The sequence below is a fragment of the Nannobrachium achirus genome (assembly GCF_963921795.1).
Source record: "Nannobrachium achirus genome assembly, chromosome: 24".
In the NCBI taxonomy this organism is placed as follows: Eukaryota; Metazoa; Chordata; class Actinopteri; order Myctophiformes; family Myctophidae; genus Nannobrachium; species Nannobrachium achirus.
Window position 1 is genome coordinate 20,486,238 of NC_137831.1, and position 12,140 is coordinate 20,498,377.

Here is a 12,140-nt window from a genome sequence, read left to right on the forward strand (position 1 = left end):
CATGCTTAAATAAATAAATAATTTTAAAAAGTCATCATTCAAGAGAGTGCGGATATTCCCTTCATTCTGCACATTAAGTTAGTCATCTGGGGTTAGGTGGTCTATGGGTACGTCACAACAACCGCTGGTCTATGGGTACGTCACAACAAAACTATTCCATCCCGAATCCCCATAATCACAGAAAAGGTCTTAACAATTCAGCGAAGGAAGGAAAAAAAGAAAAAGAAGAAAAGAGAAGAAAAATAAAACACACGCCTACCCAATATGGCCAGAACGACGTCATCCCTGAGGATCTCGATGGAGCCCCGCGAGAGGAAGTAGAGGGCGGTCAGCACGTCTCCGGAGTGGACCAGCGTGTCTCCGGGCGGAGCGTGGGTGGTCTTGAAGCGCATGGCCAGCGCTCGCAGGCAGCCCTTGGTGGCGCCGTGGAACGCCTTGCAGCCCTGGAGGAGGTTCTTGTTGAGGTGGAGGCAAATGTCGGCCTGGAGGCACTCGGGGAAACCCTTCAGGACCTGGGCAGAGAGCGAGAGACGAGCCACACACAGCCAAACAGGAGACCAGGGTTAATGTTCAACGGAGAAATGGCGCGGTCGAGAAGAGGCTAATTCGCGGCGCGACAAAACCTACACTGTAAAATCTGTGTTAAGCGGTGTTTTTAGTTTAGCTTACTTTATTTGACCATTATTAACCACTAAAACCCTTAACTGTATACTTAGTTGACCAGGATCCCCAGAGGTTTACTGTATACCGTAATTGCGGGACTATAAGCCGCGGCTTTTTTCCCATGTTTTGAACCCTGTGGCTTATACAACGGTGCGGCTTATATAAAGATTTTTACAGCTAACGGCCAGTTATTTAGTTTTACAATGGTCTTTAACAAGGATTTATATATAGGTTTTTACAGCTAACGGCCACCAGGGCCGTTAGCTGTACTACATTTAGCTGGTGCGGCTTATATTCAGGTGCGGCTTATAGTCCAGCAATTACGGTACTAGTCCCCATGCCGTTTTCCCTATATCAACAATAATAGGCGATCTAAAAGCTCATAACATTGTGAGCTTGTGGACTGTTTTCGCCAAAGCTACATCAGAATTTTGAGAAATAATTGGGCTTTTTACACTCTTTGAAACATGATTTTACAGTGTAAGAAGAACGCAATATGGTTGAGGCTTTGGTTGAAGTTTAGATTACTCATATTGAAATATGAAAATAATGAGCTCCACTGGAGCAAAAATGTAATTATATGAATGAAAAAAAGCTTGAGTCAACCTGACCACATTTTCTGGCGAATTGCATACAATTTAAATGGTAGTCTTCAATAGACAAGAATACAGCCGCACACACTGGTAGCCAACGTGCCAATATTTTATTTTAGGAGTGAGGAAACCAACGTTTCGGCAGACAAAGTTCTGCTTTCCATAGGGTGTCCACTGTCCATGCCCTGAAGAAGGCAGTTGTGTGCCGAAACGTTGGCAGAGGTAGTAAGTAGATTTACTTGAGTTCTGTGAGGTAATTATAGTTTACTTTTTCCAATTTTCAATACTTCTACTTCTACAACATCTCAGAGGCAAATATTGCGCTTTTACTCCACTACAATTGTATGGAAACTTTAGTTACTAGTTACTTTGTAGATTTTGATTAATTATTATTACAAAACACACAAACCACTTCAGCTCTCTATATATTTCAGGCCATTTGAAAAAATGGCCCGCTGTGCGCTGAGGCTGCACAGCGTGAATCTTGTGTGTAAACAAACACACAGCGACATTTACAACTAGACGTTGCTCTCAAGAATGTTTTTTGAAAACATTTGAAGCGAGAAATAGACAACGCACTAACCAAATATGGATTATATTTGATTAACACTTCCTTGTTTGCGTCGAGGCGACGTTGCGCTCTGCGGACGGCCAGTGCAACACTGTCACTACTGTAAGCAAGGAAACATTTCGTTGTTTTTTTACTTAGGTCAATGCCTCCGCTCCGCGTCAGTGGCATATCAACCTGTCGGGTTGATATATTATCCCTTACATATTGGCACTTTGGACAGGGGCGTCACACCAAATTCTGGGCCCTGGGTACAAGGATTCACTGCGGGCCCCCCATGAATGTTAACTATTGAAAAATAGCAGATATACAAGCTCACAGTGCGGCACCGAGTGCCGCGCTGCGAGCTTGTATATCTGCTATTTTTCAATAGATAAAGTTATTAGGGCCCCTCCACCTTGGGCCCCAGTAACCCAGTCCCACTTTCCTACCCCTTGTGACGCCCCTGACTTTGGATACCAGTTTGTGCTGTCATATTCTTGTCTATTGAAGATTACCATTTAGATTATTCTGCCATATGGGCCGGCACCACTACATGGACTCTGGTGTGTGTTTCTCATGCACATTCCCGTGCACAGAATTGCGTACAATTGCCATCTGTGTTTTTTCCTTCTCCTCAAAACTGATATGCTCGCAGTTGATCAGACTGCATTATCCATAGCTGAAAACTGAAAGATTGATAGTCATTGGCGCTCTGACAAGAGACAAGACAGAACACATAGGACTTTTTTAACACAAATGAAAGACACAAGGAACTCAAAAACATTTAGTGTAAAGTTTTCTTTTAGTTTCACCAGTTTTACCAACTTTCTTGAGAGGTGGTCTCAGAGCCTTCATGAACCCTTCTCCTATGTTAAGGCAAATGTCAAAAGAAATACAATGAATATCATATTATTTATTTTATATATTGTCGTTGTCGGGTGGAAACGTTGTATGTCCAAAACCGTTTTGTATTTATCATTTAAAAAATGATTTAAACAAGTGAAAATTGTCAATCTACAAGCACACAACGCATCACACCGTGAGGCGCTGTGTGCTTGCAGATCTGCTGTTTTCACTACCTTTGTGCGACGGTCTTGTCTGATGAAGCAGGGCTTTACTTCGCGAAAAAACTTACAAATTTGAAACTTGGAGATATGAGGTTTCTGCCCGACAGTGACGATATCTTCTTACATATTACTAAAAACAAAAATGGGAAATTCTAAGGGAAATCTAAGGCAAATTAATGGGCTTGCTAACTCTTACACTTAACCTTTAAAGACAAGACAAAAACAACGTATGCTTTAAGAGTGAGTGTGAATTGTAACCTTACAATTAGTTTTTTCAACTTCAATGTTGACAACAGAAAAGACAGGGGAAGGCAAGGAGAGGGATTCAAGGAGACGGTAGGGTAGAAACACATCCCATCCTTAACATGTACGTACAATAGAAAGCCTGATTTTATATAGAATCCCTGTGCTGATCCAAATACAAAACCTACAGACTGTGTCTTTTGCTCAGGAGAATAGAGGAAGTTTGGAAAGGAAAGATTGAACAGCATTTGGCAAATGTAGCCGCCATTTTGCCAAGCACAATGCCAGGCCTCCCACGACGGAGGGAGGATAAACCTGGCAGTGCCAGCATAGCTATGCCCACTCCGGTAGGCATGATTCACACTTTCTTTGTCATCAGGTGAAATATCATAGCATTTGAGTTTGGATATTCAGATTTCATGCAAAAGTGACTTCATGGTGTGCCACATGCATGCTCAGAAGGACAGTCAGTGTTACTTATTTGTTGGAACTGGCTGGCATGCACTACGCAGACACTGTGAATCAACCTGCAACGTGGCATCCCAAAGACTATATTTCAGGGACGTGCTGGCCATTGGGAAAAGCGGGACAACTCCCGAACGGCCGGTTCATTCCCGGCCTTTAGGAAAAAAATAAAAATAAAATGTCGGCCTTGGTTCCATTTTGGGGGCTTACAAAGTAAATCGTCACTGTCGGGCAGAAACCTTGTATCTCCAAGTTTCAAATTTATATATTTTTTTTTCGCAAAGCAAAGCCCTGCTACATCATACAAGGTCGTTGCACAAAAAGCCGATCTACAAGCACACAACGCCTCGCGGTGCGAGGCGTTGTGTGCTTGTAGATCGGCTGTTTTCACTAGTTTAAATCATTTTTAAAATGATAAATACAAAACAAACGGTTTTGGACATATAAGGTTTCCACCCGACAACGACGGAATATAACTAAAAATCAGGGGCCCAGCACGTCCCTGCTATATTTCTTTTTAGATTACAGTATCTGTGTGCGCGGTAAGCTACTGTAAGTAAACATTGTCAAGGACACCGTGGGGGCATGCCATCAAACAGCATGCACTGCTGGGAGTTAAATGAAAACATTTCTGTTGAAACCATTATGAATGCTCTAACATTGCACAGCGCAGTGTTTCCCCTAGGATGGAGTTGTAGCAGCGGAGGTGGGCTAGTTCGTAGCTGTCTTTCATTCTTCCAATTATGCTTAATTATTTTCCAAAATGAACTTGCATCACAGGTGATACAGTAATAAACAGGTACTGTCAAAGGGTGTTAACCCTTTCCAAGCCCCGGGGAGCCACTTTAATATTAAAACCGGAATATACCGGACATCGTTTGATGTAGCGTTGGTGTGCGATACTCGTGTGAAGTTGCAAGTCTGTTTTTCCCTCGGCGAATGATAATCCTGCATCGGTGATCATTGCTTGGTTCATTGTTGACATCTGGTTGTTATAGGCTATGTCTATAACATTATCGGGTACTCACAGGTGTGTGAAATGGCTTGGACATGAAGCAACCATAGCGCAAAATAATATAACGCTAGCTATATATAACGCTAATAATATAACGCAGAGAGAGGATGGAGGCCTTGTCTATAGAGCATACATGGGCAACTGGCGGCCCGGGGGCCACATGCGGCCCCCATATTAACTTATTGCGGCCCCCAGGTTAATACCGGAATACTGTTATATTATTGATTTCAGCTGTTCCAATTCCAAACATGCAAACATGACCCGCTTTACTTCCTTCAGACTATAATAGTAGCTTAATGACTAGTATAGTAGTAATTAATATATAGTATTTGTATTTAAGTTCATAAAGTTAACATGAGTATAAATAAATGGATTGAAATTGAATATAAATGTTGCATTTCAGGATTTCAATTACATTTAACCCAAAAATATTCAGCATTTCAATTTAAAAGAAGCAAATATAGCAGATCTACAAGCTCAAAACGCATCGCACTGCAACGCGTTTTGAGCTTGTAGATCGGCTATATTTGATTCTTTTGTATGTCAAAGTAGGACGTAACAATATGCAATGTGGCCCTCTGGAATGAAGGTGGAAATTGAGTGGCCCTCGCCATCATCAAAGTTGCCCACCCCTGCTATAGAGGGTATGCACATGCATCCCTTTTACAACGGGATACGCCCCCTCATCTAGACTGAGTGGCAAAACATTGAGCAGCATAGAGCACTGGTCTTTGGAAGCGCTCGTTGGAAATCACTGCGTCCTGCGTACCACCTGTTTCTAAATTGCACATGGCAGTGTTCGAGTTATACTCCCAGAACTATGGGGGCCCTATTCTGGCGGCGCCGAAGGCTTTGTACCCGGTTATTTTGCGGGTACAAAGTCAGCTAAAACGGGTACTTTCCTATATTAAATCATAATAAATCGGATATTTTTCGGGTATAAAGTAAGCCAAAACGAGTATTTTCCTATATTAAATCATATTTTTCCTTTCACAATATTAATTCGGGTGTCTTTGGGGCTTCACATTGGCTATGTTGACAACTCCAGGCAGTCTTTTCTGTTCATATTAACTCACCATTATTGCTCAGCCTCCAGTTCCCAATTCCTCCATCTGAGCTCTGAGCCATCCAGCCAAAAGTTCCCGTTCTGGTAGCATAAAGTCGGCTAAAATGGGTATTTTTCTTTCTCAAAACAAGGCGGGTCGGGTTCATATTTATTTACTAAAAAAAACATTGTCACGGGCACAGGCACACTAAGGCTACAGTCTTGCTCAGAAGACAGCGTTGTTTTGTTTGGTTGTTTGTTGCTGTCCGGCGTGTCCGCCTTCCTTTGCCGTCCGGGCCGTGGCTAGAACAAACACTCGATGCAGTGGTTCCTAGCTTACCCCATGCCCAGGCCATGGCGAGACCACGCAGCTGGGTAGGTCTGCATCCAGGGCATCCTCGGCCCTGGGGGAAAGGTAGGAACCATTGCAGCGAGTGTGTTATAACCCGGACGGTAAAGGAAGACTCACACCCCACATTAAATGCGCCTGATTTATAATAATAAAATTAATAGTAGGATTAAACAGTGTGATGTCATTGTTCAGTCTTACTGTCTAACATGTTTATTTAGTATATCTAGTTAACATAAATAATATAAATTCTTCCAATGGAACATAAAAAAAAAAAAAAAAACACTTGGGAAAAAAAAAGAGACCCCATAGGGGTTTTTGACTATGGGGTCCCAGACCTTATCTATGGGGGCTAAGCCCCCACTGGCCCCCACATAACTCTCTGGCACATGGTGCAGGAGGCACAAAAACTTTGCAGATAGAAAGAGGATAATTCAAGCTCTCCGTACAGCTGCCATGTTGGCGGGTTTAACGTCGTTTAATACAATCAGATAGGACCTTTCTATTTGGATGTAAGGGCTGTCATGACCAGAAAGTTTTTTTTTTTTTTTGCCACTCAGTATGCATTCCCACATGACTTCCGGGTATGATGATGTCACGCACATAGTGTAGCATCTATGGACCCTATACACGCCCCACCCACTCAGCAAATCTCTCAGCAACCTCCTGGTGCTGACGTCAGCTTTGAAGGGTAAACCCTGCTAAAAAGCCCATAGAGTTAACACAGAAATCGCAAAGCCTTTTACCTTTTAGCCTTTTTTGTGCCTTTTACTATCTTGTGTTCTTTATCATGCTTGCCGTATTTTATACTTTACTATTAGGAAATTGCATTAAATTTGCGATTTCTGTGTTAACTCTATGGGCTTAATAGTAGGGTTTCCCCTTCAAAGCATGACGCCATCACCAGGAAGTTGCTGAGTGAGCCGGGCGTGAATAGGGCTAATTGTCTACTTCACTGGTTTGCAAAGGACCACCCCCAGGGGTCCTTGCGGTGGGAGGGGATGACCAGCTAAGTGAACTAATAGCTCTACTCTCCTTCCCTCTTTCCTCTCTCGTAAAAAAAGACGAAAACCCATTTCAGCAGTGTAACACCGCTGCTAGGTGCATATAGGGGAAACACTGCAGCATGACACCACTATCATCAGACACGGCTAAATGAGGCTCTATCACTATCAAATCAACATCAGATCTGGTCAACACATGTACCTCCTGTTCTTACCGGCGTGGTTGGGGGGAGGGGGGTCATTCCATATGACATGAGGCAAGACATGGAAAAGACAAACTCATATAAGTACCATGAACAGCATCGTGATGAGGAAAGCCGGCGTCACCACAGAGTTTTTGCTCCGAGCCGCGACTTCCGGCTTTCGCTCAGTTAGTGGCTATGGTCAAACATTGGACAGTATAGTAATGAGGTCATAAGCGTGTATATATACACTATGGTATCTGTCACATGAGGGGAAAGAAGAAGAGAGTGTTACAGCTCAGCGAAATGGTACAGACAAAATCAACGTGAAGCTTGACAAATGAAGAGCGGCTTGGGATAGAACGGCAGAAATAAAACCACATTCACTTTGAACGGTGTTAGTTTGACGTTACAGTATATACATCACCCTCCCCAAAGAGATACGGGTAAACTCACATTTCCACAAACGCATGTGTTCGGATCGCTACAGACACATTTCTTTCCACTTGGACGGGCACCTTCGGCGTCCACATGCTGACGCGAGGGCAAACTTTTGCTTACTATGTTGGTGCTGAAAGAATCCTTACCAGTCACTGACGGAAATGAAGCCCAATGTAAACTAAAATGTTTTGCTTATTGGGTTCGGCACACATCCTAGGGTAAAGGTTAGGGTTTGGGGTATGGTTAATGTTAAGGTACCAGTCGAAACTGTTATTATTGAATCCACACAGACCAAATCTCAGCAGTGAATGGTCCACATTTTTTCAGCTGCAGCACAATACACAAAAGGTAGCCTAGCCAAGTGGCAACATATCTGGATGACAACAAGGTGCGTGACTGCACACATACACACACACACCCACGAGCGTGTGAACAAAGTCCCCCCACCCCCCCGTACCATATTCATGTCGATGCCATTGGTATAGCTCCATGCGTGTTGGAAGTACTCTTCCAGCCTCTGTCTCAGCGGGTTGGGGATCTGGTGGAAGCGTATGAACTCCTTGACGCGGAGCATCTGCAGGTGGTACCGGGCCGTGCCCGAGTACAGCCGCTGGATGATGGCCGACACGTTGCCGAAGATACTGGCGTACATAAGGGCTGAGGGACGAGTGAAGGGACGGGGGAGGGAGACATTAGGAAACAGGAATACTGGTATCTCTCAGACCCTGAACCTGTACCGTGTCATCGTGTCTGCCTTGGTCGAGGACACCGAATGAGTGAGAGGTGTGAAAATGTGCTTCCTGCATGGTGTGCTTTGAGATTTGGAGAGGTAACAATTGGTCACATTAAGAACCCCGGCCGGCATCCATATCCTGAGGGGGAACATTAGCCAAAAATACACAATCTACAAGCTCACATACAGCGCAACAAGTTGCGATACGTTGCGACACGTTGTGAGTGGCCATTTGGTGTAGAGGGAAAAAAGTACAGAGCCAACTAAGTTCCAAATTGTTGACAAAGTCTAGGAATTTGGTTTTAGGTATGTTTTCATTATTTACAAATGACTGTGTACATAGAATACTTTAATATACAGTACAATTACACAATTACAAAATTGTAATTACAATTACAATTTTGCTTACGGGCTGAACTGTTACTGGGAATGACCTCGCTGCAGAAAGATCTCAGCCTGTCAAAACATTGGACACCACGATTGTTCAGAATGTTTATCAAAGGCAATTCTTTTATGCTCTGGTTTTGATGTCATGAGTGCGCTGACGTCAGTACATTTAGAATAGATACTTAATTTTTTTAACTTTTAAAGTCCATTGAATAGCCTATCTATAAGCATGATTGTTACCTAGTTTGTTTATATGTAGATGCATGTTTAATACTATCTGTACTGTATCTAGTTGGTGTCTCAAAACAAAGTGGAACAGCACATTATTACTATCTGGTAAAATTTCACTTAAAGGCCAGATCTATAATGCAATATTATCACATGCATAATAACACACCATAATCAATGCATTACAATGTACTCATAATGTTTCATAACACTCGTTATAAATGTTTATAATGATGCATAACAACTTATAATAAAGCCATTTCATAACCAGCCAAGTTATGGTAGTTATAATGTGCTGTTCCACTGAGCTTACAGTATAATGCATTATGACCAGCACTTATAAATTACATTATAAACATTGTTCTAAGTTGTCATACATGATAATAAACATTTATAATGAGTGTTATAGTGCCCTATAAGTGCATTATAATGCATTACAAATGTGATTATAATGTATTATAGCAGGGGTTTTCAAAGTGGGTGACGGGGCACCATGGGGTGCCGCGACGGCAGTCAAGGGGTGCCGCGAGATCATTTGATAATATTTGGAATTTATTTGGACACTTGAAGAAATATTTAATATAATTTTCAGTCAGTTCTAACCAAAATGGCTATTATCTCAACGTTTTCCTCGCAACATAATCACTAAAATATCGTCACTGTCAGACAGAAACCTCTGTCGCACAAAACTAGTGAAAACAGCCTATCTACAAGCACACAACGCCTCGCATTGTAGAACTGCGGTTTTCACTAGTTTAGTACATTTTATATATGATAAATACAAAACGAACGGTTTTGGACATACAAGGTTTCCACCCGACAACGACGACATGCTATAAATATAAGGTGCTGGGAGTGAAAATTATAATGTATGGGTGCCTCAGATTAAAAATATATTCATGGGGTGCCCTGAGACAAAAAAGTTTGGGAACCCCTGTATTATAGAGGCGACCTTTAAGTAAAGTGTTACCGAAATGACTTCCAGAAACCAGGGGATGAAAGTACTACTGTAGCTAGTCACTCACAGCCGATGAGCATGACGCAGATGGAGAATATCTTCTCAGAGTTGGTGTTGGGTGAGACATTCCCGAAGCCCACACTGGTCAGACTGCTGAAGGTGAAGTACAGGGCCGTCACATACTTATCCTTGATGGAGGGACCGGAGTTGGGATCACTGTAGTTGTACCTTTTTCCTGTCATGAATAAAACAATATTATTATTAATTATTTTTAATAATTTGTATCCCACAATTTTGTAACCCATTTTCACCCAGTGCCAATTGCCTATGTAATCCTGGGCACTGCTCTCCCTCTGCCGCGCCTGGGGAGACAACGGACTGACCTCATGCTTCCTTCTATGCATGAGTAGTCCAAGTTGCTTCTTTTCACCTGACAGTGGGGATTTTCCCGGTTTGGACATAGCGCGTGGAAGGAACGCGTTATTCCAACCAGTTCCTTTCCCCTCCATCAGGCGCCCTGGCTGGCCAAGGGGAGGCATATAGAGACCAGGATTACTGCATGTTTTTGTGAGGGTATCTACCCTAGGAGATACGGGGAGAACATGCAAACTCCACACATAAAGGCCCTTTCGCCAACCCCACCCATCGCGTCCTGACAGCCAATCAGTGTTGATGTTGTCCAGAGACACAGAGATGTTTTGGGTGTTTGGTTTTGTGACTTTTCGCCTTCATTCTGACGTGATTTATTTTTAATTTTTTTTACCAGCGCAACCAAAGTGAAGCATTAGAAGCGTCTAGAAACCAAAATAAATATAAGTTTGAACGCAGCATTAGACAATGATCCTTTACAAACCGACACAGGAAACATCAATCACCTATGGACACGCCCAGATTGTCCAGCCAGCCAATCTTGTGCTCCAGGTAGGGCTTCTCCACGTTGCCGATGGCGTACCAGATGCAGGCCAGCCAATGGGCGATGAGGGCGAAGATGCACATGAGCAGCATGAGGACGGCCGCGCCGTACTCAGAGTAGCGGTCCAGCTTACGAGCCACGCGGACCAGACGGAGCAGGCGGGCCGTCTTCAGAAGACCGATTAGAGTGGTGGTCTGGAGCAGGAAGAGAGACACACACACACACACACACACACACACACACACACACACACACACACACACGCACACACATTTGTACTTGTGAGGATATAAACAATTTCAGGATGGTGATTTTATAAATCAGTGGTTTGCTCACGGGTCCATTTGGTTCCTAACTATCAATCATTTAGCAGGGGACCCTGTCAAGGACCACTGGGATCCCACTTTGAGAAACACCTTTAAGATTTTTTTTTTACAATTGGTAATTTTTAATCATAATCCTAGAGTTAAGCTGGTTGCACACTGCTGTGTTTTTTTCGTTGCGAAATGCGTTTTTCAGGGCAAGAGGAGAGAGAGAGAGATAGAGAGAGCAAGGGATCTGAGTTACCAGGGCCCAAGGTGTTGGGGCGAGTGCCGCACTGTAAGCTTGTAGATCTGCTATTTTTGAAAAGTCGTGAAAGTGTGTGCAAATCTTTGAATACATGTATTTTTTAAGCGAACATTTGTAACTCAAATTCTGCTTCTGGGGGGTCCCTGGAGATGGGGGTCCGTGGCCAAATACATGTCATTTTGCATTGGGGGTCCTCCACAAGAAAAAAGTCTGCTATCAAAAATAGCAGATCTACAAGCTTGCAGCGTGGCACTCGGTGCCATGCTTTGAGCTTGTAGATCTGCTGCCGCAGTGAATCCTTGTACCTAGGGCCCAGAATTTGGTGCGACACCCCTGGTGACGTCAGTGCAGACAGACGGCGGACAGACAGACATTCCGTAAATTAATAGTTATATAGATATGTAACTAAAGGCAACAGGAAGGGGTTGGTGGAAGGAGAAGTGTGGGGCACAAAATATCAAACCTAGCTAGACAGGCAAGGAATTCAGCCGCCCACTGGACAATGGCCATGGGGGCTGTTTATTCTGTAACAAGACAGAAACAAATAGAAAAGTTGTCAACACAAAACAATACCGGCTCCAGCTGGCTGGAGCTACCGACTGACTTAACTGAATAATGTCCAGTTCCCTAACTAGGCCAGGCCGCTATCCAGATTACCAGTCAGAACAAACAACAACCCTTGCTGGAAAGTGTGCTGCCTCAGCCTCCCAGCTCTGAGCTCCTCTCCTGTCTGT

General features: G+C 43.4%; 1 protein-coding gene across 1 annotated transcript in view; it reads right to left on the reverse strand.

The window, feature by feature from the left end:
- Window positions 1–12,140, reverse strand: part of LOC308280136 (voltage-gated inwardly rectifying potassium channel KCNH7-like) — a gene marked incomplete at both ends in the record, with an annotated part of 206,348 nt that overhangs the window by 30,106 nt on the left and 164,102 nt on the right. The window contains 4 exons of the mRNA XM_080720398.1: window positions 260–512; window positions 8,075–8,274; window positions 9,991–10,158; window positions 10,799–11,030. Coding sequence (XP_080576524.1) covers window positions 260–512; window positions 8,075–8,274; window positions 9,991–10,158; window positions 10,799–11,030 — 853 coding nt within the window. The remainder of the gene's footprint in view (window positions 1–259; window positions 513–8,074; window positions 8,275–9,990; window positions 10,159–10,798; window positions 11,031–12,140) is intronic.